Below are 27,910 nucleotides of genomic sequence, written 5' to 3'. Positions count from 1 at the left end.
GATCAGTTGTTGATTCAACTGAGACACCACTTATCAAAAGCCCAGCACCGTATGAAGAAGTTTGCAGACCGCAAGCGAACTGAAGTTCACTTTGAGATCGGTGACCTAGTCTTGGTCAAATTACAGCCCTACCGACAACATTCCGTGGTTTTAAGGAAGCATCACAAACTAGCCATGCGGTATTTTGGTCCGTTTCCTGTGACCAAAAAGATTGGTTCTGTTGCTTATCAACTACAATTGCCTCCGGCAGCTAGGATTCATCCGGTGTTTCACGTATCTGCCTTGAAAAGATTTGAAGGACCGGACATTACACCCTATGTGCCTCTCCCTTTATTATCAGAACCAGAAGGCCCTATCATACAGCCGCAGGAGATCATGGACGCAAGAACTATTAAGGTTGGGGATCATTGGATTTCTCAACTTTTAATCCGCTGGGATGGTATTCCCGAATATACATGGGAATCAGTTACTGACATTCAGCAGCAGTACCCCTCTTTCGACCTTGGGGACAAGGTCTCTCTCGTACCGGGGGGCAATGTGATGACACAAGAAGAGCAGCAAGCGGGTATGGACAATGACGTGGCAAAGGAGAAAGGCAGAGAGGGTGATTCAGCGTGCAATATTAACGGAATGCGTAAGAGTTCACGTGTTAGGCGCCTGCCGTGGAAGTTGAGGGACGCATGAGGAATATAAGTTAGTTAGAGGAAAGAGAGAGGGTGTGCATGTACTGGCTAATCGTGGTTTCTCCCTCTGGACCTTCTCTTCTCTCTGGATTATTTCATTCTCTGCATTCCTTCCCTTCGGTTATACTCTGCAGTTTCTGGTTTTTCATTATATTTGTGGCTGTACCTTCGTATTACAGATACCGTATTGCACTATATCTTTAATAAACATTGCTCTGCATTACAGCCATTACGTTTGAGCATTACATCGTATCGCTCTAATCAAATTCTTGTTGGACTATGTAAGGTAATGTTTCTAGATTTGTATTATTATCATTGCACGTGCATTTGCTTTTGCATCTGAGTTATATTTCGATGGAAAAATGGAAGGGAAATTGGGGTTTTGATTGCCGGTTATATTTTACTATTTTGTGGTGCCCATGAACTGGACATTCCTCTTGAAATTATTACTATGAATCCTTGGAGGGTTTTTTTTTTTTTTTTGGGGTGAAAATGAATCCTTAGAGATTTGGTGGTACAATTTGATTGTTTCTTTTATCTGGTGGCGCGCACGAGCTCGTTCTTTATGGGGACGATGGGGGACTTGGTGTGAGGGAGTTGTAATTTTAAACACTGGCATTCTGTTTCAAAGGGGAACTTGTCTTTTGTAAAGGACTTTTTATTAGATGGTGTTTGCACAACTTCCTAATGTTGAGACTTGAGAGTGTTTTGATGTGGACATCTAACGGGAAGTCGGGAACTAATAATAATGGCTTTAGTAGATCATATCCGGATGGTTATTTAAGCAGGTTGACTGCCAATCTCCAATACCAAAACTGGCCGGCCAAGAACTGACCATATGTGAACTTGGCATTTTTCAAATTACGTTGAACTCTTGATGGTTAGAAATTCTTGAAGTTAGTCGGCTATAGTTTTATATCAAAAACTGCCCCCTTATAAAAGGAGATAAAGAATTATGAGGCATAGTATGCTGGTATTTTGTTTAACTGACATCCTTTAGGATATTTTGTTTTTATGCTGCACACGACAAGTTTTTTTCTCACCATTGTAATCAATGGACAGGGAACAACTGGATTTTCATTCATCACATTGTGGAACTAATTACATTTACAAAATTTTGAACTAAATTTGGTCATCTGTGAAGTTATGGTTGGGTTTTTGCCTGGTGATGTCTCTCAAAATGGAACACGTGGTGTTCAGAGACACCCTGAGATGTCAGAGGACGGACCTAGTTGGTATTTTACTAGGGAGATCGAAGAAATTTCACCATCCAAACGAGATGGCATAGATTGGAAGAAAGAGACCTACTTGCGCAAATCATACTGCACATTTCTACAAGATTTAGGCATGAGACTTAAAGTGTGAGTTTTCTGTATTTTCAAACAATAGTGTTCTGCCTATCACAGGTGCATTGGGCACTTGTTTAATCAGTTTATGATTTACAATACCTAAGTTTCTTTCTTTTCTCCCTTAGGTCATAAATGATTGATCAAACCTTTTTTTTTTTTTTTTGGTATTGATATGAAAAGATTTTATTGCTGAGAATTGAGAAGAAAATTTTGCAACTGCGCAAGACCGGGGAATTATTAAATGGCATTTCAAACCATTTCTTGCTTAAAAGAATTTAGCTCTTCTCCCTTATAATTACTGCATTTACTTTCTAATCTAATAATTAGAAAGAGTTTGGCAACACTCTGTTTTGCTTGAAGCTAATGCGTCCAGTGCACTGAATAGTAGAGTAGAGGCAAGCCATTGTTTGTGAATTTAGAGGGATTTGACTGTTTTATGAGCTGTCTAAAGTGATCAAAAGTCTAATGGAAGCTTAAATTATGCAGAAGGTAGGGCTATCTCAGCAGTGTTTTTGTCTGTACAAGAGGAGGGGAGAACTTAGGTTTTGCGTATCCAAAATTATCTGCAATTCATGATGTGTTTATGCTGTCAATAAATTAGCTGAATTATGTCCTGTTTATCACTGATCATGTGAAAAAATAAATTAGTAGTAATGAAGATCTGTAACAAAATTCATCTTGATATTGATCCCTTTACTTGACACCCTGATTTTATGACGCAGACCTTAGGTAACCATTGCTACAGCAATAATTTTTTGCCATCGATTCTTCCCTCGTCATTCCCTTGGATGGAATGATAGGAGGGTGAGTCTCTATTTTGATAAAATAACTTGCATGTTGTTACTGCTATATCTGTTTGAACTTTAATAAAAATATCTTTTGTTAATGTAACTAGATATATTTCTGCATTCATGGATTAAAGACTAGGGTATTAGATTCGGCTTAGACTTAAGGCGGCATTTATTGCATTGAAAATGGATTTGGTTAAGAGGAAGATGTGAAGGAAAGTATTTTAGTTGTGTTGGGTAGATGACAAGTGAAGTGACATGGTTGCTCTTTGAATTATGGTATGCTTGTGCTTAGAGTTTTGTGCTTGTTTGATTAATGTTGGTATTCCTATATGGCTATACCATGTGGAAAAAAATCTTTCCACAACCTGGTGCTTGTAATTTGTAAACATATTTCTATTCATGCTTTATTAGTATTTCTAGCTATTTGATGTGCTAGGACAATGTTGGAACGCGAAACTAATTATTTGCATCTACAGGTAGATATTGCGCCTTAGGAGCACGTTACTCAGATGTGATTTAATTGAGTAGGATATGAATGGGTTGACTGTAATTTGTATTAAAATTGCTCACGACACGAATGGTCTTTTGTGAAGTTCTGGTTTTTCATGCTTTGGGCATTACTTTGCCACTTGTTTGACCTCTGGATGGGTTATTTAGATTATTAATTTGCTTACCACGAAAAAGATTATTAATTTTACGATTACTATAATGAGTTTAAAACAATGCATTGTCCGGTTCTTACAGTCTGCAATTAAAATTCTAGGTAAAAATACTGCATCAAAGATCACCTTGTTCTCTTTAACTCCTGCTCTCTGCCCCCATCCTTCATTTTTGGCTTCACCCAGCGCCTGTGTGAGTTCTTTGGTCATATCGTTGCTTGTCCTCTATATGTCCATGTAACTAGTCGCAAAATCTTGTTTTTCATGCTATTTGATGTTTTTTGCTTCTTATTTTAGGTGAATACGTGGGATAGAATATTTATTGCAATAATGATGGTAATTGACAAGTTGGCCTACAGGTCATGGCAACAGCGTGCCTGTTCCTTGCTGGGATGGTTGAAGAAACTCCTCCCCCTTTGAAAGATGTAATTCTTGTTTCATGTGAAATTATAAATAAGAAGGACCCTGTAGCAGCTCAAAGAATCAAGCAGAAGGTATTATCTTGAAGTCCCTTAAGTTTTCCTTGTGCTTTCACATCAGGCAATCTCTTCTTTCATTATTGAATTGCCTATTTTAAAATTATTCAAGTAAATTACTTCCCCATTGTGGTGCAGGAGGTGTATGAACAGCAGAAAGAACTAATCTTAGTGGGAGAGAGGATTGTTCTTCAAACTCTTGGTTTTGATTTTAATCTGCACCATCCCTATAAGCCACTTGTTGAGGAGATCAAGAAATTCAAAGTTGCTCAAAATGCCCTTGCTCAAGTTGCATGAAATTTTGTGAACGATGGGTATGTTAATGACCCCATCTGTCTTGTTCAATGACTTTTCATTTTCCTTTCCTGAAATTAGGATGTGGTATGCAGACTTCGGACGTCCCTTTGCCTGCAATTCCAGCCCCATCATATTGCAGCAGGAGCTATTTTCCTTGCTGCCAAGTTCCTCAAGGTGAAGCTCCCATCAGATGGGAAAAGGTGTGGTGGCAAGAATTTGATGTTACCCCTCGGCAATTGGAGGGTTGGTGCCTTTTTTTAAGCATTAGGGGGATAAAGAAATGAAAAACAGTACTACTACCATCTTTCTTTGGTCTCTTATCTTTTGTTGCTTGCCATTTTTTGAGCATGGTTGTATTCAAGAATTTTAGTGTTCGGTTAAATGAGAATCTTGTTCTCGGACTAATACACCTGTAGAAAGCGCGGTTTGAGCTGATGCAGTCAATTTAATGGTCGATTTTATTTTTATTTTATCATTTATGCTTTTTTGGTACTGTGAAAGGTCCAATTCTATTGATGTTCTTTTTGCAGAAGTTAGCAATCAAATGCTGGAGCTATATGAACAAAACCGAGTGCCACCTCCAAGTGACGTTGAAGGAGCTACAGGAAGTAAGGCTGCTAGTCGGACAGCTGCAAAGGTTCCTGCCAGTAATGGTGAAAATGCAACCGCTAACAGAAATTCTTATAGTGGAGCTATGAGCTCAAGACTTGAGACTTCAAAGCCTGGAGCTTCTAAGACAGGATTGGAGTCATCTGCTAATCCTGGTGAACACCCTGCATCGAACCATGGCAGAAGCAGTGATTATGGAGGCATAGAAATAAAACACACGGTAGAAGATGAAGCCAAGGGTAATAATCATCTTGAGGGAAAAATCCTGCCGCACAAGGAAGACTTGCAAGAAGCTCAAGAAATGTTGAGATCTCGATCAGGTCATGGTGAAGAGCAAGAAAGCAATATTGAGAGAAATGAAACGAAGGAGGCAGCTGAGGATGTTAAACACGCTAACAGAAATCCAGATCAGAGAGACAGTACGTTTGCTCGACTGCCTCAGGAAGTAATTAAAAAAATTGACGGGGACAAGGCTGCTCTAGAGAAACGAAGGAAAGCATCTGGCCATATAACTAAGAAAACAGAAGTTATGGATGATGACGACCTCATTGAGAGGGAACTGGAGGATGGAATCGAGCTGGCTGCTCAGAGTGAAAAGAACATGCAGGTTTGGAGGCAAAACTGGTCTAAGCCTTCAGATAGATCAGATAATGGGGATGTTCTGTATGGAAGGCATCAAGATCATGCGGATGAGCATCATCACGGGATAAAGAGTCCGTCATCATCTGAACCTGATCAGAGTACTGTTGAAGAAAGAGAGGTATCAGCACTTGGTGACATTGGCCCTAGACTCCAGTCACCCAAGTCATGCAATCGCAAGAGAAAAACTAGTACCTCCCTGATAGAGTACTGGAGGGGAAACCTCGTCAACCCAATAATCGCTTTGATCATGCAGAAGAGCTAGGCAAGTTCAGCTGGGTTGGTAATTGAGAGGGAAAATAAAAGGCATTTGCAAGAAAATCATGTTTGAGGCTCCATTTACTGTTGTTGAGTGCGCATCAATCATGGTCGTACCGAGGTCTCCTGGGGAAGGAAACTTCTTGGGCTTGGTTGATTGGACCTTGAATGCCCATTGTTCGGTTGATTTTCCTATTCCTCATCCTATTGGTGGATGAGAAATTTTGACTAACAGTGAGGTATATACGGCTTGAAGATAAAGGATTTTTTTTTCATTGTTTTTGCTGATTATTTCTGAGAAACAATAGTCTCCGTAATTCTGATAATAAAGAATTATTTTGAAGTTACCTGAAGCCCTGAAGGCCTGAACAGAGGAATTACGGTTGCCTGCTTTATTTACTCCGTCTCTGCCTTTGACCTTCTGCGTTCCCCTCAAGGTAGCCCGGGGGCAGGCATCGATGGATGAAGCTAGCAAGGTTACCTGTCTCGGCTTTCCAAGTTTTGATTGATTACTATAAATAAATCTTCCTTAGAAATTGTATGCTTGGTTGCCAGATTTCAGAATTGACGAATTTTGTTCTTTTTATTTTTGAGAAAATCTCATATAAATATTATTTGAATTCAAAATTTTCAAACCAGTTACGCTAATTTCACAAAGAACAAATAAGTTTGTAAATATCAAATTAAGATTTACAAATTTTGGCAAATTATCTTTATGTCCTTTTTCTCTTCTTTTTTTTTTTTTTTTGTCTTTCTCTCTCTCTCTTCCTGTTACAAAATAAAAAATAGTTCTTCTTTGGCTTTTTAGATTATAGATTTTTTTTTAAAGCTAAATTAGAGAGAGCTCAACTTTGCTACTTCTATTTCTGATTTACTTGAAGGAAGCCATGGAAACTAAACTAATTATTGTAGGTTATCTTTTTTAGAGAGAGGGGGAGGGAGAGATGGAAGACATAACTAAATCTTCTTGTTTTTTAACCATGATAGCAGCAAAGTAGATGTTGTTATGAGCATTCTATTTTTAAGACTTGCTGCTTGCAAAGTCTTTGGACAGCTTGAAATAATTTTTTCATCAGAATCTCATAGGCAAGCGTATCTTTCAGATCAAAGTCTTTTTTTTTTTATATATATATATCAAAGTCTTCTATTTGTCAACTACATGCATATATCATCTAAAATGATTAGGTGATGATGGGTTTATTTTTAAAGAGTTGGTAAACAAATTATTCCCTGTAGATGATGTATAATAAATGGGATATGTTTTATGGCTTCAATGACAAGAAAACACTAGATATTGATTTAATCTTAATGTTAATTTATTATTTAAATAGATGTAATGCAATTGCTGTCATAAGACTGCTAATTTTTGACAAATACCATTACTTTAGTAGTTAATTCTATTGCAAGTGAAATAAATCATAAAATTTATTGTTACATGTTTATTATGATGTACTTCAAGTTCATTTGTCTATTATCTATTAATTTCTCAAAACATTTATCTCTTTGTTTAATTCCCCTAAGATATTATATTTGGTGAAGATACACAAGTTAATAGTATGAAAATGGTCAAATGTATTTTTCAGATTGTCAATCACGTTATATGTTTAGTCAATTTGTCTAACTCAACACCCCCCAAACTGCACAAGTCTAAAAATGACTAATAACATATTACAAAGCGTGTTATAGAAATGATCAAATACATTTAACAAGTTGTCAATCATAGTACATATTTAGTAAAATGTTCTAAAAATAGCTGATAATAAGTTGTAAAAAATCTTATGAAAATAGTCAATTTTATTTTGTAAGTTGTCAATCACATTATATATTTAGTAAAATTATCTAGAAATAGCTAATAACATATTGCAAAGCACGTTATGGAAATAGTTAAATTCATTTAGTGAGTTATCAATCGTGTTACATGTTTAGTAAAGCTGTCTAGAAATAACTAATAACAGGTTGCAAAGCGTCATAAAAATGGTCAGATTCATTTCGCAAGTTATCAATCATGTTACATATTTAGTAAAATTGTTTGGAAATGGCTAATAATATGTTGCAAAATACATTATAAACATGGTTGCTTTCATTTCGCAAATGGTCAATCATGTTATATGTTTAATAATTTTATTCAACTCAATCCCTTAAGTTTTGCCTAATCAGTAAATGGCTAATAACAAGTTGCAAAACGCATTATGAAAATGATCAAATTCGATGTAAAAATTGTCAATTACTTTGCAATTTGTTGATACTTTTTATTTTACTTAAGTGATAGTTTAGTCTTTTCTTCAAATTTTACTAATCCCAAATTCTTACCTCTGGCCTTTTTGTTTATTTATATGACATATTTATGCTTTTAAATTCCAAAAAGTATTTTTGAATCATTTTCCCTTTATTTTTTGGATCAAGAGTACACAGGCTTACTGTAGGGTGATTCGCATCTTAACCCTACGACCCATGCGTTAGACTAATTACATCATTTTTTAGTGTGTTCTTGATTTTGATGTTCTTTCAGAATTGCTTTTAAAACTAGGTTTAAATGAAACTATAAAAGCCTTACAATTCAATTGAAAAATAAAAATCATAATTTTAACCAGCAGTGTAGAAATCAGCCGTGGAAGGTCCAACAAATATTTTGCTAATCCTTCACAACTTTATCTTCTTTGAAGAGATTCACTTGTGTTCAATGGCCACGTCAGAATCTGAAGACTCCTAACCGATTAAACTTCAAGGAAGCGGATAGTCAACTTAATGTTTAGCCAAATTAATAAAGACAGAAAAGAACACCGCTTTAATCTCGTCCGATTCTGATTACAGTGTTATTTTAATCAGAATTAGACGAACAAAGCCGTCGTTGTGGACTAAGTGACAGATTATTTTAAGAAATTGCTTTCATCTATGCGCCTTTCTGAAGCAGTGGATCATCAATCAAGAAACCATAGTCATTCCTGTCTCACCAGTCACTATGCACAGCTCCGGCGGCAAGGAACCAACGAGCTCATGCCATGTGGTGGCGATGCCGTTTCCCGGCCGAGGGCACATCAACCCGATGATGAACTTGTGCAAAATACTAGCATCGAGAAGACCTGACGAGATCCTCATCACTTTTGTCGTCACCCAAGAGTGGCTTGGGTACCTCGGCTCCGATCTCAAGCCGGATAACATCCGCTTCAGCTCCATCCCTAACGTGATCCCGCCGGAGCGGGAGAAAGCGGCCGACTTTCCGAGATTTTACGAGGCCGTGATGACGAAGATGGAAGACCCGTTTGAGCAGCTTCTCGACCAGCTTGAACCGCCAGTGACGGCCATTATAGGCGACGTTGAGCTAAGGTGGCCAACGGCGGTAGGTAACCGGAGGAACGTTCCGGTGGCAGTATTATGGACGATGTCGGCGTCGTTTTACTCTATGTTGCATCACCTGCAGATTTTCACACATGACCGACCTTTGTCAGCTGATCCTCTGGGTAAATAAACGGAGCGCTCTCTCTCACTCTCTGTGCTTAAATTACCTTTCGGAAAACAGATTGTTTGATAAGTTGTATCTGGTTTTATATATTAAATAAATAAATGATTCCAAATCAAGTGAAATGCTGCAAACCAATGAGCAACATAATAAATACTTGTTACGAGAGGTTGTTCTGTAGTTTAATTCCATGGAGAGCACGACTTTCCAATGCTTATTAGTCTCCTAACTACTTCTTCAACCTCTCTTATCAGCTCTTAACAAGGATGTTGAGAACTTCTCATACACATTGTTCTGTAGAGTTTAATTAATACATAAATTCTTCATAGTCTGGTCAAAATACTCAGTAGTGCATGCATGACACGCTTTGGCATTGTTATGAAGCAGAGCATGTGCCTGGACTTCCCTCAGCTCATATGGCAGATCTACGAACAGTACTTCATGAAAACGACAAAAGAGTTCTTCAGCTTGCATTGGACTGTATATCAAGAGTTCCCAAAGCAAATTATCTTCTGCTCACCACAGTACAAGAGCTAGAACCTGAAACAATTGATTATCTGAAGGCTACATTTTCCTTCCCAGTCTGCCCTGTTGGCCCCACTATACCATACTTGGAACTTAAATCTGGTCCTAATGACAACCTTGAGCATCTAAAATGGCTGGATTCTCAGCCACCTGAATCGGTACTATACATTTCTCTGGGTAGTTTCCTCTCTGTTTCTAGCGCCCAAATGGACGAAATTGTCTCAGCACTGAACACAAGTGGCGTTCCATTCTTCTGGGTGGCTCGTGGAGAAGCTTCAAGGTTACAGGAGAAGTGTGGTGATAAGGGCATGGTGGTTCCTTGGTGTGACCAATTGAAAGTGTTGTCTCATCCTTCCATTGGTGGGTTTTGGAGCCACTGTGGATGGAACTCCATTCTTGAAGCCCTGTTTGCTGGCGTGCCGCTTCTGACATTTCCTCTGTTTCTGGATCAGGTTCCGAACAGAAGTCAAATAGTGAATGAGTGGAAGAATGGGTGGAAAATAGAGAGATCAGAGTCAGAGATTGGCGAAGTTATTGTGAAAAAAGAAGAAATATCAGAGCTGTTGAGGAGGTTTATGGATCTTGAAGGTAGAGAAAGGAAGCGAATCAGAGACAGAGCAAGAGAGCTGAAGAGTCTTTGTGTCCAGGCCATTTCAGAAGGTGGATCATCTGATGGGAACCTCGATGCATTTTTACAAGATATTGCTAAGTGATCCTTTGACCAAGCAGTGGCCATTTCTTAAGAGACGTTGCACCAATTAATCTTGGCTATTTTAAGGGTTGAAATAAATGATGTTTTGGGATTTTTCTTGTTATTTTTCATTTTGAGATGGTATCATGATATCATCCATATGTTATTCCAGATCGATCTCTTTTGACCAATGAGTTAATTATTACTTAACAATGTAACAAACGCATTAATTTTCTAATACTGTATATTTAATTTTGCACACCTGCATTAAAAAATAAACGATGGTCAACGACAATTTTCTTAAAAAAACAAGTTAATACAATTTTTATTCCTTACACATAATTCTTTAACAAACAAGATGTTTTAGAAAAACAGAATGAAAGACAAAAACCGAAAAAGAAAACAAAATAAAGCAAGTGACGCTATTGATGGTGCTCCATGTGAACCCGGGTCCGTCCCGGCTCACTGATTTCTTGGTCAACCTCTGCCTTTTGTATTTATTGGTTCATCGTCGTCCCCGAACTGAACTAGTTCTTGTGGATAGGTCCATGGAAGCTCCGCCGTGCTTCAAGGGGCATGTGGTGGCCCTGCCTTTCCCCACCACAGGCCACGTCAACCCCATGATGAATCTCTGCAAATTTCTCGCTTCAAGAACCGCCGATGTTTTCATAACCTTCGTCGTCACTGAAGAGTGGCTCCGCTGCATTGAATCTTACCCCAAGCCACACACTATTCGCTTCGCCACCATCCCCAACGTTGTCCCTTCGGAGAGCAAGATACTCGACGATATGCTTCTCTTCTCTCGATCAATCATGACAGGGATGAGGGCCGCATTTGAGCAGCTACTCGATCGACTTGAGCCGCCGCCGACTGTCCTCCTCTCTGATGTTGAATTGAAGTGGCCGACCGCCGTGGCAAACCAGAGGGATATTCCGGTGGCTTTGTTATGGACTATGTCGGCATCGTTCTTCTGCACGTACCGTCAGCTGGATATCTTGGCCCCCGGCCCTGACCGGCGTCTGACCGTTGATCTTTTGGGTAATGTATATTCTACACTGCAATTGTTTCATTAAAAATAAGCATGTTATTGTCATCGAGAATTATTATTATTATTACTATTATATTTTGGGTCTGTGATATTTATTTAAGCAATAGCTTAGGACTTGAAGCTTTTGATTTGATCGATAACGAGTTAGTGATGCAGATGAGCAAGCTGATTATATTCAGGGAACCGCTTCCTCACAACCCATTCATCTTCGGAAGCTCGTTCACGAAAGGGATCTGGGATTTTTTAAGAGGGCCTTGGATTGCATACCAGCGGCAGCCAAAACAGATTATCTCCTCATCAATACGATCCAAGAGCTGGAAGCTGAACAGATAAATTATCTAAAAGCTAAATTCAACTTTCGTGTCTATCCTATTGGCCCTGCCATACCCTTTACAGAACTCGGATCACCGAGTGATTCATCGGCGACAGCGACCGACCTTGACCATATTTTAAAGTGGTTGGATTCTCAGCCAAATATGTCAGTATTGTACATCTCTATGGGTAGTCTGTTTTCAATGTCTCGCCCCCAGACAGAAGAACTTGCTTCAGCTTTAAAAACCAGTGGCGTCCGTTTTCTGTGGGCGTGTCGTTCAGATGCAGAGTGGCTGAAAGAGAAATGTGGGGATAAGGGTTTGGTGGTGCCATGGTGTGACCAGTTGAAGGTGTTGTGGCACAGTTCTATAGCGGCGTTTTGGAGCCATGGTGGATGGAATTCAGCTGTGGAAGCTTGCTTTGCTGGTGTGCCAATTCTGGGATTTCCATTTTTTCTGGATCAGTTCTCGAATTGCAGGCAAATCGTGGAAGGATGGAAGAATGGGTGGAAGGTGAGTGATGAGAGATCAGAGGAATATTTGAGGAAAGAAAAGATACTGGAATTGATTAAGATGATGATGGACGTAGAAAGTGAAGAGGGGAAGGAAATAAGGAACAAGGCAAGACAATTTAAGATCTTGTGTGGGCGATCCATTGCCAAAGGTGGTTCCCTTGAGAAGAGCCTGGATGCTTTTGTGGAAGACATTGTAGGGAGCTCCCCTGATTCCGTTCGTGGTAACCACTGGCCCACTTCTTAGTTAATTCTTGTCTAATCATTTAATAAATGTTGGGAAGTGAGGAAATCAATGAGAAAAATGGCATGAAGATTTGTATTATTACTGTCTCTTTGTAATCCAATATCTTATATATGCATTTGGCCGAAAAGTAACGCAACTAGCTCACATTTACTACTTACTATTCATATGGTTCAGTGATCCCAATATTGGAAGAAAACTAAGCAGTAAGCACCGAAATTCGCATGCGCGATAGCTTCTTAATTTATAGGGAAATTTATATGGTGAACTTTGTTCATAAATAAATGAATGCGAAATTATTATTGATGAGACAGAAAAATTATAACCTGAGGCGAGGAGTACATTGGAATGTTCGCCACTTGTACTTTTTGTGGTGAAAAAATTGGACAACACTTTTTAGCTAATAATTTATATGGAAAAATTTAGTTACGTGATTGATAAGCTACAATAATACTGTGAGATTACGACATTCCGCTTCACTTAACGAAATGAGACTTATTGGGGGTACAATGTCCTTAAAAAATTAGATACTTTTAAAATGAATGGTGGTTAGCCGGTTATTGAATTTTAAAAAAGATGCTTCTTACCCAATAACAAAAATTGACTGTAATCTTTTATGTATCACGATTGGAAATCAATATCTTCAATGGGAAACAAAGTCAATAAAAACATATATAAATAATGTTCTTGGAGATCTGAATTGATTCTCTTCCCTTTCCTTTTACGTTTTCTGTTCGCATCATTATATTATCCATATCTATTTGAGATCCATGTTTGTGACAAAAGGATAAATAACCAGCTAATGATGCAACTAATGCATTGTATTTCTAACATTAAAAGATCATTCAAGTTTGCCCATCAGTATAAAAACATTAGCGATGGTCAGCGACAATTATATTAAGAAGATTGATTAAGGACGGCAATATAATCATGCTGTCCGATGACTTCGTGGAAAACCAACCTCAGCTTTCCTTATGTATACACTGTTTCAACGTCGTTCAGGATGTCAATAAATTGAGTAAACCGGAGCTTCACTAGTTGCTATCGATATATCCATGGAAGCTCCGCCGCGCTTGAAGGGGCATGTGGTGGCCGTGCCTTTCCCGACCAGAGGCCACGTCAACCCCGTGATGAACCTCTGCAAGTTTCTCGCTTCAAGAGCCACCAATGTCATCATTACCTTCGTCGTCACTGAAGAGTGGCTCGGCTACATTGAATCGTACCCCAAGCCACATAGCATTCGCTACGCCACCATCCCCAACGTCATCCCTTTGGAGAACCAGATACTCGACGATATATTTCGCTTCTCCGAAGCCATCGTGACGAAGATGAGAGATGTGTTCGAGCAGCTACTCGATCAGCTTGACCTGCCGGTTACTGCTATCGTTGCTGATGTTGAGTTGGTGTGGCCAACCGCCGTGGCAAAACGGAGGAACATACCGGTGGCTCTGTTGTGGACGATGTCAGCGTCATTCTTCTGCACGTATCTCCAGCTGATGTCTTGGCCCCTGGCCGGAGTTCGGCGGCTGATCTTCTGGGTAACGTATCCCACACGACACTTGTTTCATTATTTTAAGAGTTATTTACATATTTACTACTTAATATTCTGTAGAAACGCGTTGTGTCGTCATGAACTATGATATACTAATATTTTTGTGATTTGTGATGTTTAACAAAACAGTAGGAGTTTAAGCTTTTTAAGTTGATTGATCACGAGTCGGTGATACAGATAAGGAAGCCGAGCACGTTCTGGGAATCACTTCCTCACAACTCACTGGTATTCGAAAGCTGCTTCAAGAACTGGATCCCAAAGTGTTGAATATTGGCTTGGATTGCATCCCAGAAATAGCCAAAACGGATTATCTCCTCCTCAACGCGGATCAAGAGCTAGAAGCTGAGCAGATAAATCATCTAAAAGCTAAATTCCGCTTTCGTGTCTATCCTCTAGGCCCTGCCATACCGTTTCTGGAACTTGAACCGCCCAAAGATTCATCAACGACCAACTTTGACCACATAACGAAGTGGTTAGATTCACAGCCAAATTTGTCAGTGATTTACATTTCAGTGGGCAGTTTCCTCTCAATGTCTCGTTCCCCAGATGGAAGAACTTGCTTCGGCTTTGAAAACCAGTGGGATTCGTTTCCTATGGGCTTGTCGTTCAGATTCAGAGTGGCTCAAAGAGAAATGTGGGGAGAAGGGTCTGGTGGTGGCATGGTGTGACCAGTTAAAAGTGTTGTGTCATGATTCGATTGCTGGATTTTGGAGCCATTGTGGATGGAATTCAATTCTGGAAGCTTGCTTTGCTGGTGTCCCAATACTGGGATTTCCTGTATTTCTGGATCAATTCTCGAACTGCAGGCTTATTGCAGAAGAGTGGAAGAATGGATGGAAGGTGAGCGGTGAGAAGTCAGAGGACTTTGTGACGAAAGAAGAAATATTGAAGGTGGTTAAGATGGTGATGGACCTTGGTGACAAAGAAGCGAAGAAAATGAGAGACAAGGCCAAACAACTGAAGGCGTTGTTTCGCGAAGCGATTGCCGAAGGTGGTTCCTCTCTTCCCTCGACTTGAACCTCCATGCTTTTGTCCAAGACATTCTGGGTGTTTAAGGAACAGAGAAAGAAAACATGTATTTGTAGATATTAATAATAAGGATAAAAGTGCAACGAGGTGTAAGTATGTATTTATCTTCTATATCCTTTATAACCTTCCAATTATATAAAGACACGTGTAATATAACCCCCACCTTACAAACCTGGTTGCTGACCGTGCATCGCGGAAGGGTTACTGTCCCCACCATTTCTTTAATGTTAGATTATGAATCTACTCTATGGACGGGCAAGCTCATTCTCTGCTCACACATACGTGCTCGCTGGCACTACTCCTCCTCCTCCTGTTATTAATATAAAGCCCAAATTTTTAAATTGGTTTTGGTTTTAAATATAAAACTCATTTTTCATATTTATTAATTTTTTTTAAATTATCCTTATGGATATTCTGTCAACCATAATCAAGTAGAAGAAAGAGAATGTATTAAGAAAGATGATTATAGTGTTTTAGGAAAAATGTGTCACTTTTCTTATAATTAACTAACTTACCTAACTTCTTTGATATAATCAAATTAGTTAAATGGGTCTTATATTAAGTACCGGAGGAGTATCATTTAACGTCTCTTCTTTTTTCATATTCTTATTCTTTCCCTCGAGTAGTAGGATCCTCTATTATTGGTAGTTGTATTGTTAGTTCTGATAATATATACATATGATGCACACAAATTGTAAATAATGTAAATGCCGATCAAGTAATAAAGAATAAATATAATATTATTTTCACGAAGAATTTGACAAAATAATTTTTAGGCACTAAAATTCCTATTTTCAATTAAATTAAGCAAGTTGAATTATGATTGATTAGCTATAGAGAATTAAAAGTAAAAATAGAAAAATTCGATATTAAAAGCAACCTGTAGTCACTAATCTTTTACTAATTTTATAGACTTTTTGCTTTTATTTAACTAAATATTCTCAATATTAATTTAATTAATCTGGAGTATTTATAACTACAGATGTCTTTCGATCTACTTATAACCCTCTTTTAAGTTAATAAGATTATATCTAACTCAAATACTTAAGAAGATAATTAAATCATATTTACTCTTTATCAATTATATGAGGCTCCTATGTATAGTTCTATCATACTCATAAATTAGATAAAAATCTAATTTGATATTACTGAATCCTAGAACCTAATTAAAATTTCCTTTGTCAAAACTAATCTCAATGCTCAAACTCATATTTAATGATGACCAAACATTAAATAGATAAGTCAAAATAAAATTAAGTAACCAAAATCAATATTAAGTATAATTAATTAAATGAAAACAGGATCTAATCCATAAGTAACTTCATAGCTCCTCTATGTTTTAAAAAAAAAAAAAAAAAACTAGCCACACATGGAAAACTGCTTTTGTTAAAACCAATTTCTCATCTCTCAAAAAAAGGACAGGTTGCGGTTCCATTAGAGAAGAAAGCAACCCACAGAAAACTGCTTCAGGTCCTTACTGCTGTCACAAGGGATCAAAATCGTCACTATTGATCACTCTCAGCCGCCAAGAATCACGCACAAAGCTCGCCACACTCCTTGCTCTTCGATCTCTGCTCGTTCCTCTCGTCTTCGCCCTCAACAGTGCTCTAAATAGGGCCAAGATGAAGAGGCGCGTGTTGCCCCTTTATTTCACATCTTTTAATCCTCAATTCCATGTATTGGGCCGCCTGCGTCACTGAATCTTCACAGGTCCATATTTCTTCTATGGACCTTTTCATTTCGGGAAATTCGATGAGTTCGACCAAAACGGAGAAAAGACAGCTTGGAATTTGGACCTTTTTTATCCAGGAATGCTGCTCTTGGTCCCTTCATTAAGACGGGCCAATCTTACCCGCAGGGATTATACTTTCACAACATGAATCTCGCTATCAGAGATACTGACGCCAAGGGAGTGTTTGGCTATGACCAAAAACATTTTTTAAAAATTTTTTTTATAAAACAAAATAAATTTTTTATATATTTATTTTATAAACAGTAAAAATATTTTTAAAATTATAATTTGATTTCTATTCAAATACTCCATCAATTGAACAACGCAAGAATGTGAAATTGCTTTCTGTTACTTTTTGTTAAAAAAAAAAAAAAAAAGACGGGACAACCTTCGACGGCGTTGTAGAAAAGCCATATCCTTGGTCAACGGCTGCATTCACTCACCTGAGATCTAGAATTTCAACAGATAAACCCCCACCCTTTCCTAGTTGCCGTGAGCCTTTGACCATGTCCATGGAGCTTCCACTGTCCTTGAAGGGGCATGTGGTGGCCCTGCCTTTCCCCACCAGGGGCCACGTCAACCCCTTGATCAACCTCTGCAAATTTCTCGCTTCAAGACGGCCCTGTGATGCTATCATCACCTTCGTCGTCACCCAGGAGTGGCTTGGCTTCATCCAATCCTGCCCTAAGCCCCACACTATCCGCTTCGCCACCATCCCCAACGTCATCCCCTTGGACGCCCAAATCCTCGACGATGTTCCTTCTTTCACCGAAGCCGTCGCCACCAAGATGAGACCTGCGTTCGAGCAGCTTCTCGATCAGCTTCAGCCGCCGGTTACTGCTATTGTCTCTGATGCTGAGTTGGCATGGCCAGCCGCCGTGGCAAACCTTAGGAATATTCCGGTTGCTCTGTTGTGGACCATGTCGGCGTCGTTCTTCGAAACTTTCCGTCTGCTGGATATCTTGGCCCCCACACCTGACCGTCTTTTGTCGGTTCATCTTTTGGGTAATGTATCCTAACCTGCCTACACCTTGCTAGTTTTATTAGAAGTTACAGTATTGTTTTTAACACAAATCGTTATTGTCGCCATCAATTGTTATATCCTGTGACGTTCGATTTTTCACCTGAACAGTAGTTTAGGAATATTGAGGCTCTTGACTTCATCGATAACGAGTTATTGGTTCAGATGAGCGAGCTCAGCACATTAAGGTACTTCTCCCTCACAGCTCACTGATCTGCAAAAGCTACTTCGTGAAAGCGATCTCCATTTTTTGAAGATTGCCCTGAATTTCACACCAGGATTGGGCAAAACTGATTGTCTCCTCCTCAATACCATCCAAGAGCTAGAGGCCGAACGAATAAATTATCTAAAAGCTATACTCCCCTTTCGTCTCTATCCCATAGGCCCTGCCATACCTTTTATGGAACTCGATTCATCCGCCAGTAACGTTGACCATATAACAAATGGCTAGATTGTCAGCCAAATTTGTCAGTACTGTACATTTCTAAGGGTAGTTCGTTTTCCATGTCTCGTCCGCAGATGGAAGAGCTTGCTTCAGCTCTGAAAACCTGTGAGATTCGTTTTCTGTGGGTGGGTCGTTCAGATGCAGAGTGGCTGAAAGAGAAATGTGGAGATAATGGTCTGGTGGTGCCGTGGTGTGACCAGTTAAAGGTGTTGTGCCATGCTTCCATTGCGGGATTTTGGAGCCATTGTGGGTGGAATTCCATTCTGGAAGGCGAAGCATGCTTCGCAGGCGTGCCAATACTGGGATTCCCTGTGTTTTTGGATCAGTTCTCGAACTGCAGGCATATTGCAGAAGTTTGGAAGAATGGGAGGAAGGTTGGTGGTGATAGATCAGAGGATTTGGTAACTGAAGAAGAAATATTGAAAGTGGGTAAGATGGTGGGGGATGTGGAGAACGAGGAATGGAAGAAGATTAGAGAGAAAGCAAAAGAGCTGAAGGCGTTTTTCCGCGGAGCGATTGCCAAAGGAGGTTCGTCTGACATGAATGTGAACGCCTTTGTAGAAGACATACTAGGCGTCGAGGGATAAAGATGTGTATTTTGGTGTCTTAATTATCTTGTTTCTTGTATAAAATTGCATTTTTGGTTGATGTTCATGTCAACTAGGAATATTAGTCTTGATATAAAAATTGCTACCGGAAAGCAGCTGCGAGAAAGTCTCATCGGGGACTTAGTTTATTAGAGCTTTTATCTATAAACGAATGCAAATCAATGATGAAAAATGGTTACCTAAAAAGGGCATTAAAAAGCTTGGTATCTGTACGTGGATATCAATCCATTTGAAGTTCAGGCCCAAAAAAAATCCATTTGAAATTTGATTTTAGTCATCTATGAAACTTGTAAATCTAGAATTTGATCGTTGTTTAATTCTACATATACAGGCAAAATTTGCTGGTAAACTATTTTATATATCCCAATATATTGTAGAAAAGCTTTTAAACTTTTAACAGAACAAATGAACAATTGAGATTAAATATGCATTTGCGTTAGATATTGATCTTATAACATTACTTCTTACGTCAACGTTTGTGTTTTTTTAATTTTATATTTCTGCATAGTTGCTGCACATGCTTATCATAATTACATTTGTGTAAATTAGGACAAGATTTATCTCCCATATTTATTCTGTAGCTGTAAATTATGATTAAAAAAATTATTTTTAAAGTCTTGAATGACCATTCCAAACAAGATTCCCAGTCTTTACCAATACATAAGCAAGTTTCTTAAATTCCTTTATTATTACTATCAGTTGTATGTCTTTTTTTTTTGTTCCTATTCTTATTCTTTCCCTTGAGTCGTAAAATCTTCTATTATTTGTAGTTGTCCTATAATATAAAAAACATTGGGTGAATTCGCAAGGAAAAGAGGAGGTTAATGAACGTGCAGTTATTTATAAAAAAAAAAAAATGCTTTGAAGTGTTGAAAAAAGTCATTTCTATTATTACTAAAATTATCTGAGACTTTTATTTTTTAAAAAAATATCTGAGACTTAAATTCAGTTGTACTTAGATTCAGTTGTTGTTTAGATGTTTGTAACATCTCGTGAACTTTTTTATGAATGGACTCGTAGTCTGCGCTGCTATCAACTATTTGTCTATGGTATGCTTCTCCGTTTTAATGAAATATAATCCACTATTTCATTTTTTTAAAAATATGCAAACACATCATTAACAACAATAACAATTCTATTCATGTTATTAGATATTTATTGCTCCCAACATCTGCCATGTGCTCTTGACAATGTGAATTTAACTTAAACACGAAAACCTTAATGATAAATACCCATTCCATCCCACGACTTTCCAATGCTTATTAGTCTCCTAACTACTTCTTCAACCTGTCTTATCAGCTCTTAACAAGGATGTTGAGAACTTCTCATACACATTGTTCTGTACAGTTTAATTAATACATAAATTCTTCGTAGTCTAGTCAAATTACTCACTAGTGCATACATGACACGCTTTGGCGTTGTTATGAAGCAGAGCACGTGCCTGGACTTTCCTCAGCTCTTATGGCAGATCTACGAACAGTACTTCATGAAAACGACAAAAGAGTTCTTCAGCTTGCATTGGCCTGTGTATCAAGAGTTCCCAAAGCAAGTTATCTTCTGCTCACCACACTACAAGAGCTAGAACCTGAAACAATTGATTATCTGAAGGCTACATTTTCCTTCCCAGTCTGCCCTGTTGGCCCCACTATACCATACTTGGAACTTAAATCTGGTCCTAATGACAACCTTGAGCATCTAAAATGGCTGGATTCTCAGCCACCTGAAGCGGTACTATACATTTCTCTGGGTAGTTTCCTCTCTGTTTCTAGCCCGCAAATGGACGAAATTGTTTCAGCACTGAACACAAGTGGCGTTCCATTCTTCCGGGTGGCTCGTGGAGTAGCTTCAAGGTTACAGGAGAAATGTGGTGATAAGGGCGTGGTGGTTCCTTGGTGTGACCAATTGAAAGTGTTGTCTCATTCTTCCATAGGTGGGTTTTGGAGCCACTGTGGATGGAACTCCATTCTTGAAGCCCTGTTTGCTGGCGTGCCGCTTCTGACATTTCCTGTGTTTCTGGATCAGGTTCCGAACGGAAGTCAAATAGTGAATGAGTGGAAGAATGGGTGGAAAATAGAGAGATCAGAGTCAGAGATTGGCGAAGTAATTGTGAAAAAAGAAGAAATATCAGAGCTGTTGAGGAGGTTTATGGATCTTGAGGGTGGAGAAAGGAAGCGAATCAGGGACCGAGCAAGAGAGCCAAGGAGTCTCTGTGTCCAGGCCATTTCAGAAGGCGGGTCATCTGATGGGAACCTCGATGCATTTTTACAAGATATTGCTAAGTGATCCTTTGACCAAGCAGTGACCATTTCTTAAGAGACGTAGCACCAATTAATCTTGGCTATTTTAGGGCTTGAAATAAATCATGTTTTGGGATTTTTCTTTTTATTTTTCATTTTGAGATGGTATCATGATATCATCCATATGTATTCCAGATCGATCTCTTTTGACCAATGAGTTAATTATTACCTAACAATGTAACAAACGCATTAATTTTCTAATACTGTATATGTAATTTTGCACACCTGCATAAAAAAAAAACGATGGTCAACGACAATTTTCTTAAAAAATAAGTTAATACAATTTTTATTCCCTACACATAATTCTTTAAGAAACAAAATGTTTTAGGTTTTTGATGAATGATAGGTATCAATGTTTTAGAAAAACAGGACGAAAGACAAAAACAAAAAAAAAAAAAACAAAATAAAGCAAAGGGCGCTATATTGTATATTTAATTCTGCACACCTGCATTAAAAAAACGGTGGTCAACGACAATTTTCTATAAAAAAAAAAAGAGTTAATACAATTGTTATTCCCTACACATAATTCTTTAAGAAACAAAATGTCTTAGTTTTTTATGAATGATAGGTATCAATGTTATAGAAAAACAGAATGAAAGAAACCAAAAAAGAAAACAAAATAAAGCAAAGGACGCTATTGATGGTGCTCCATGTGAACCTGGGTCCGTCCCGGCTCAATGATTTCGTGGAAACACCGTGTTCTTGGTCAACCTCTGCCTTTTGTATTTATTGGTTCATCGCCGTCCCCGAACTGAACTAGTTCTTGTGGATATGTCCATGGAAGCTCCGCCGTGCTTCAAGGGGCATGTGGTGGCCCTGCCTTTCCCCACCACAGGCCACGTCAACCCCATGATGAATCTCTGCAAATTTCTCGCTTCAAGAACCGCCGATGTTTTCATAACCTTCGTCGTCACTGAAGAGTGGCTCCGCGGCATCGAATCTTACCCCAAGCCACACACTATTCGCTTCGCCACCATCCCCAACGTTGTCCCTTCGGAGAGCAAGATACTCGACGATATGCTTCTCTTCTCTCGATCAATCATGACAGGGATGAGGGCCGCATTTGAGCAGCTACTCGATCGACTTGAGCCGCCGCCGACTGTCCTCCTCTCTGATGTTGAATTGAAGTGGCCGACCGCCGTGGCAAGCCAGAGGGATATTCCGGTGGCTTTGTTATGGACTATGTCGGCATCGTTCTTCTGCACGTACCGTCAGCTGGATATCTTGGCCCCCGCCCCTGACCGGCGTCTGACCGTTGATCTTTTGGGTAATGTATATTCTACACGGCACTTGTTTCATTAAAAATAAGCATGTTATTGTCATCGAGAATTATTATCATTATTACTATTATATTTTGGGTCTGTGATATTTAGTTAAGCAATAGCTCGGGACTTGAAGCTTTTGATTTGATCGATAACGAGTTAGTGATGCAGATGAGCAAGCTGATTATATTCAGGGAACCGCTTCCTCACAACCCATTCATCTTCGAAAGCTCGTTCACGAAAGGGATCTGGAACTTTTTAAGAGGGCCTTGGATTGCATGCCAGCGGCAGCCAAAACAGATTATCTCCTCATCAATACGATCCAAGAGCTGGAAGCTGAACAGATAAATTATCTCAAAGCTAAATTCAACTTTCGTGTCTATCCTATTGGCCCTGCCATACCCTTTACAGAACTCGGATCACCGAGTGATTCATCGGCGACAGCGACCGAGCTTGACCATATTTTAAAGTGGTTAGATTCTCAGCCAAATATGTCAGTATTGTACATCTCTATGGGTAGTCTGTTTTCAATGTCTCGCCCCCAGGCGGAAGAACTTGCTTCCGCTTTAAAAACCAGTGGCGTCCGTTTTCTGTGGGCGTGTCGTTCAGATGCAGAGTGGCTGAAAGAGAAATGTGGGGATAAGGGTTTGGTGGTGCCATGGTGTGACCAGTTGAAGGTGTTGTGGCACAGTTCTATAGCGGCCTTTTGGAGCCATGGTGGATGGAATTCAACTGTGGAAGCTTGCTTTGCTGGTGTGCCAATTCTGGGATTTCCATTTTTTCTGGATCAGTTCTCGAATTGCAGGCAAATCGTGGAAGGATGGAAGAATGGGTGGAAGGTGAGTGATGAGATATCAGAGGAATATTTGAGGAAAGAAAAGATACTGGAATTGATTAAGATGATGATGGACGTGGAAAGTGAAGAGGGGAAGGAAATAAGAGACAAGGCAAGACAAGTTAAGATCCTTTGTGGGCGATCCACTGCCAAAGGTGGTTCCCTTGAGAAGAACCTGTATGCTTTTGTGGAAGACATTGTGGGGGGCTCCCCTGCCTCCGTTCGTGCTAACCACTGGCCCACTTCTTAATTAATTCTTACGCTTAGCGTCTTCTCGTCTAATCATTTAATAAATGTTGCGAAATGGGAAAATCAATGAGAAAAACGTACGATATGGATATGTCTGGCAAATGGCATGAAGATTTGTATTATTGCTGTCTCTTTGTAATCCAATATCTTATACATGCATTTGGCCCAAAACATATACATACGCTGTGTCTGCAACTGCATTTTTAGTGAGAGGCTGAGTATTGTGAAGTATATAGAGGCTTCACCACTTTAACGGATTATCGTAATGTTAGCTAACTAAAAGTGACACAACCAGCTCACATTTACTACTTACTGTTCATATGGTTCAGTGATCTCACTATTGGAAGAAAACGAAGCAGTAAGCACCGAAAAATGACCTGGAAATTCTCGTGCGCGATAGCTTATACGAGTATTAATTTAGAGGGAAATTTATATGGTGAACTTTGTTTATAAATAAATGAATGCGAAATTATTATTGATGAGACTGAAAAATTATAACCTGAGACGAGGAGTACAATGGAATGTTCGCCGCTTGTACCTCTCGGTCAAATCAAAGGGGTCGTCCAATCTATTTGGCTCCGCGAAAGATTGGGATTAGTCCAGTCATAATATCAAGGCAATGGCAAGAAAGAAAAAAATATAATACTTAATAAAAAATTTAGTTAACTATTTTTAAAAATTAGTTAAATTAGTTATTTATAATTAATATGTATTTTTTAAAATATTTTTACTAATAATATGCATTAATTAAAATTACGATTTGATAGAATCTTTAACATATACAATTACTATATGATGAACTACTTTTTTGAAAAATAAATATAAAAAAAAGTGAATTAGGATCTTATATTTAGAACCAAATTAAAAATCAAATTAGCTCTTAAATTAAGGACATGAGGTAATATTATTTAAATTGCAATTTTAGCCACATTAGTTATCAACTCAATATTATCGGCTCCGTTAAGCATATATTTTCTTTAAAAAAATATATATGTTTGATCAATATTCGAAGTCAAGACTTGATGTGGTCATGACGCGCCAGACTATTTTATGTATGCATTTAAGTCATGTTTGAAAAAATGGGTACATCAAAGTTTTTTTTTTCAGTTGTAATTTTTGTGGTGAAAAAATTGGACAAGTTAGATAATAAAGTTATAAATTTTTGTTTAATTATGTTTAATATTTATATAAATTTAATAAAGTTATTAAGCAAGATTTCTTAGCTAATAACTTATATGGAAAATTTTAGTTACGTTATTGATAAGCTACAATAATACTGTGAGATTACGACATTCCACTTCACTTAATGAAATGAGATTTATTGGGGGTACAATATCCTTAAAAAATCAGATACTTTTAAAATGAATGGTGGTCAGCTGGTTATTGAAACTTTAAAAAGATGCTTCTTACCCAATAACAAAAATTGACTGTAATCTTTTATGTGTCACAATTGGAAATCAATATCTTCAATGGAAACAAAGTCAATATAAACATATATAAATAATGTTCTTGGAGATCTGAATTGATTCTCTTCCCTTTTCTTTTACAGTTTCTGTTCGGATCATTATATTATCCATATCTATTTGAGATCCATCTTTGTGACAAAAGGATAAATAACCAGCTAATGACGTAACTAATGCATTGTATTTCTAACATTAAAAGATCATTCAAGTTTGCCCATCAGTATAAAAACATTAGCGATGGTCAGCGACAATTATATTAAGAAGATTGATTAAGGACGGCAATATAATCATGCTGTCCGATGACTTCGTGGAAAACCAACCTCAGCTTTTCTTATATATACACTGTTTCATTGTCATTCAGGATGTCAATAAATTGAGTAAACCCGAGCTTCGCTAGTTGCTATGGATATATCCATGGAAGCTCCGCCGCGCTTGAAGGGGCATGTGGTGGCCGTGCCTTTCCCGACCAGAGGCCACGTCAACCCCATGATGAACCTCTGCAAATTTCTGGCTTCAAGAGCCGCCAATGTCATCATCACCTTCGTCGTCACTGAAGAGTGGCATGGCTACATCGAATCGTACACCAAGCCACATAACATTCGCTACGCCACCATCCCCAACGTCATCCCTTTGGAGAACCAGATACTCGACGATATATTTCGCTTCTCCAAAGCCATCGTGACAAAGATGAGAGATGCGTTCGAGCAGCTACTCGATCAGCTTGACCTGCCGGTTACTGCTATCGTTGCTGATGTTGAGTTGGTGTGGCCAACCGCCGTGGCAAAACGGAGGAACATACCGGTGGCTCTGTTGTGGACGATGTCAGCGTCATTCTTCGGCACGTATCTCCAGCTGGATGTCTTGGCCCCTGGCCGGGGTTCGGCGGCTGATCTTCTGGGTAACGTATCCCACACGACACTTGTTTCATTATTTTAAGAGTTATTTACATATTTACTATTTAGTATTCTGTAGAAATGCGTTGTGTCGTCATGAACTATGATATACTAATATTTTTGTGATTTGTGATGTTTAACAAAACAGTAGGAGTCTAAGCTTTTTAAGTTGATTGATTACGAGTCGGTGATACAGATGAGGAAGCCGAGCACGTTCTGGGAATCACTTCCTCACAACTCACTGATATTCGAAAGCTGCTTCAAGAACTGGATCCCAAAGTTTTGAATATTGGCTTGGATTGCATCCCAGAAATAGCCAAAACCGATTATCTCCTTCTCAACACGGTTCAAGAGCTAGAAGCTGAGCATATAAATCATCTAAAAGCTAAATTCCGCTTTCATGTCTATCCTATGGGCCCTGCCATACCGTTTCTGGAACTTGAACCACCCAAAGATTCATCAACGACCAACTTTGACCACATAACGAAGTGGTTAGATTCACAGCCAAATTTGTCAGTGATTTACATTTCTGTGGGCAGTTTCCTCTCGATGTCTCGTCCCCAAATGGAAGAACTTGCTTCTGCTTTGAAAACCAGTGGGATTCGTTTCCTGTGGGCTTGTCGTTCAGATTCAGAGTGGCTGAAAGAGAAATGCGGGGACAGGGGTCTGGTGGTGGCATGGTGTGACCAGTTAAAAGTTTTGTGCCATGATTCGATTGCCGGATTTTGGAGCCATTGTGGATGGAATTCAATTCTGGAAGCTTGCTTTGCTGGTGTCCCAATACTGGGATTTCCTATATTTCTGGATCAATTCTCGAACTGCAGGCTTATTGCAGAAGAGTGGAAGAGTGGATGGATGGTGGGTGGTGAAAGATCAGAGGACTTTGTGACGAAAGAAGAAATATTGAAGGTGGTTAAGAAGGTGATGGACCATGGGAACAAAGAAGGGAAGAAAATAAGAGACAGGGCAAAACAACTGAAGGCGTTGTTTCGCGAAGCGATTGCGGAAATTGGTTCCTCTTCCCTCCACTTGAACCTCCATGCTTTTGTCCAAGACATTCTGGGTGTTTAAGATAACAGAGAAAGAAAACATGTATTTGTAGATATTAATAATAAGGATATCCAGGTCAAATAATAATACTCCCTCCGTTTCTTATTATAAGAGACATTTGATGCTTATGGCATGTTCCTATATATAAGAGACACTTAAAAGTTGTCTCTACTTGTTTGTGTTAATTTTCTATTTTACCCATATTTATTGTCTCTAACTAACACTCTCTCTCATTCCCACTTCTCTTTCTTTTAATAATTTACCATTGTTCTCTCTCATGCTCTCTCCTTATTAATGAGGATATTTTTAGAAAAAAAGTTATACTTTTTACATATTAATTATTTTTAACTAATTTTAACTGGTTTTTTATCAACGTAATTCGGTTATTCGTCTCTTATAATAAAGAACGGAGGGAGTAATAATTGAGGGTAAAACTTGTATGCTCAAATAGTCTATGATAAAAGCGGAGTGAGGTGCAAGTATGTATTTATCTTTCATAGCTTCTATAATCTCTCAGTTATATAAAGACACGTGTAATATAACTCCCACCTTACAAACCTAGCTGCTGACCATGAAGCGTGGAAGGGTTAATTGTCCCCACCATTTCTTTAATGTTATACTCTTTTGATCTTAAATATAAGATTCATTTTGTAGTGTAATTTGCACTGTAAAATAGGTCTTATATTTAGAACAAGAGGAGTATATATCTATCTCCTCTATATATGTATATGTGTACGGTGTATATTGACTGTCTTAATATTTAGTACTCCTCCGGTCCTTAATATAGGACCCAATTCTTGAGTTGGTTTTGGTCCTAAATATAAGAGCCATTTCTCATATTTATCATTTTTCTCTAAATTACCCCTATGAATACTCCCTCAACCATAATCAAGTAAAAGAGGGGGGATGGGGTATTAAGAAAGAT

The 27,910-nt window shown here is 38.6% G+C and overlaps 6 protein-coding genes and 3 pseudogenes across 6 annotated transcripts; all 9 read left to right on the top strand.

The window, feature by feature from the left end:
• The first annotated feature begins 945 nt into the window (after positions 1–945).
• LOC114748250 (cyclin-T1-3-like) lies at positions 946–6,108 on the top strand (annotated as a pseudogene).
• Positions 6,109–8,720: 2,612 nt separating this feature from the next.
• LOC114748255 (UDP-glycosyltransferase 87A1-like) lies at positions 8,721–10,600 on the top strand. The gene is made up of 2 exons (XM_028936612.1): positions 8,721–9,219; positions 9,606–10,600. Exons 1-2 carry the CDS (start codon positions 8,721–8,723, stop codon positions 10,454–10,456), a joined length of 1,350 nt encoding a protein of 449 aa, XP_028792445.1. The 3' UTR covers positions 10,457–10,600.
• Positions 10,601–10,833: 233 nt separating this feature from the next.
• Positions 10,834–12,604, top strand: LOC114748252 (UDP-glycosyltransferase 87A1-like). The gene is made up of 2 exons (XM_028936611.1): positions 10,834–11,472; positions 11,639–12,604. Exons 1-2 carry the CDS (start codon positions 10,863–10,865, stop codon positions 12,550–12,552), a joined length of 1,524 nt encoding a protein of 507 aa, XP_028792444.1. The 5' UTR covers positions 10,834–10,862; the 3' UTR covers positions 12,553–12,604.
• Positions 12,605–13,604: 1,000 nt separating this feature from the next.
• On the top strand, positions 13,605–15,329 carry LOC114748243 (UDP-glycosyltransferase 87A1-like; annotated as a pseudogene).
• Positions 15,330–17,339: 2,010 nt separating this feature from the next.
• LOC114748242 (UDP-glycosyltransferase 87A1-like) lies at positions 17,340–19,015 on the top strand (annotated as a pseudogene).
• A 1,382-nt stretch (positions 19,016–20,397) lies between these two features.
• Positions 20,398–21,397, top strand: LOC114748241 (UDP-glycosyltransferase 87A1-like). The gene has a single exon (XM_028936605.1). The coding sequence runs from the start codon at positions 20,398–20,400 to the stop codon at positions 21,217–21,219; it is 822 nt and encodes a 273-aa protein (XP_028792438.1). The 3' UTR covers positions 21,220–21,397.
• A 502-nt stretch (positions 21,398–21,899) lies between these two features.
• Positions 21,900–23,839, top strand: LOC114748232 (UDP-glycosyltransferase 87A1-like). The gene is made up of 2 exons (XM_028936595.1): positions 21,900–22,500; positions 22,667–23,839. Exons 1-2 carry the CDS (start codon positions 22,005–22,007, stop codon positions 23,578–23,580), a joined length of 1,410 nt encoding a protein of 469 aa, XP_028792428.1. The 5' UTR covers positions 21,900–22,004; the 3' UTR covers positions 23,581–23,839.
• A 1,485-nt stretch (positions 23,840–25,324) lies between these two features.
• On the top strand, positions 25,325–25,978 carry LOC114748240 (UDP-glycosyltransferase 87A1-like). The gene has a single exon (XM_028936604.1). The coding sequence runs from the start codon at positions 25,445–25,447 to the stop codon at positions 25,976–25,978; it is 534 nt and encodes a 177-aa protein (XP_028792437.1). The 5' UTR covers positions 25,325–25,444.
• A 277-nt stretch (positions 25,979–26,255) lies between these two features.
• Positions 26,256–27,068, top strand: LOC114748233 (UDP-glycosyltransferase 87A2-like). Its single transcript, XM_028936596.1, has one exon. It carries the CDS (start codon positions 26,347–26,349, stop codon positions 27,004–27,006), a length of 660 nt encoding a protein of 219 aa, XP_028792429.1. The 5' UTR covers positions 26,256–26,346; the 3' UTR covers positions 27,007–27,068.
• Positions 27,069–27,910: the final 842 nt, after the last annotated feature.

The sequence above is a fragment of the Neltuma alba genome, unplaced genomic scaffold (genome assembly GCF_004799145.2).
Source record: "Neltuma alba isolate B1F8T4 unplaced genomic scaffold, ASM479914v2 tig00005660_pilon, whole genome shotgun sequence".
In the NCBI taxonomy this organism is placed as follows: domain Eukaryota; kingdom Viridiplantae; phylum Streptophyta; class Magnoliopsida; order Fabales; family Fabaceae; genus Neltuma; species Neltuma alba.
The sequence above is the reverse complement of the archived record's forward strand: the minus strand, read 5'-3'. Positions and strand labels throughout refer to the sequence as shown.

Bases quoted from the DNA above. Each gene is read 5' to 3' on its own strand.
- LOC114748255 (XM_028936612.1), top strand. From the start codon at position 8,721: ATGCACAGCTCCGGCGGCAAGGAACCAACGAGCTCATGCCATGTGGTG. The intron at 9,220-9,605 runs GTAAATAAACGG...GTTATGAAGCAG, and splicing joins TTTGTCAGCTGATCCTCTGG to AGCATGTGCCTGGACTTCCC.
- LOC114748252 (XM_028936611.1), top strand. From the start codon at position 10,863: ATGGTGCTCCATGTGAACCCGGGTCCGTCCCGGCTCACTGATTTCTTG. The intron at 11,473-11,638 runs GTAATGTATATT...TTAGTGATGCAG, and splicing joins TCTGACCGTTGATCTTTTGG to ATGAGCAAGCTGATTATATT.
- LOC114748241 (XM_028936605.1), top strand. From the start codon at position 20,398: ATGGCAGATCTACGAACAGTACTTCATGAAAACGACAAAAGAGTTCTT.
- LOC114748232 (XM_028936595.1), top strand. From the start codon at position 22,005: ATGTCCATGGAAGCTCCGCCGTGCTTCAAGGGGCATGTGGTGGCCCTG. The intron at 22,501-22,666 runs GTAATGTATATT...TTAGTGATGCAG, and splicing joins TCTGACCGTTGATCTTTTGG to ATGAGCAAGCTGATTATATT.
- LOC114748240 (XM_028936604.1), top strand. From the start codon at position 25,445: ATGGATATATCCATGGAAGCTCCGCCGCGCTTGAAGGGGCATGTGGTG.
- LOC114748233 (XM_028936596.1), top strand. From the start codon at position 26,347: ATGGGCCCTGCCATACCGTTTCTGGAACTTGAACCACCCAAAGATTCA.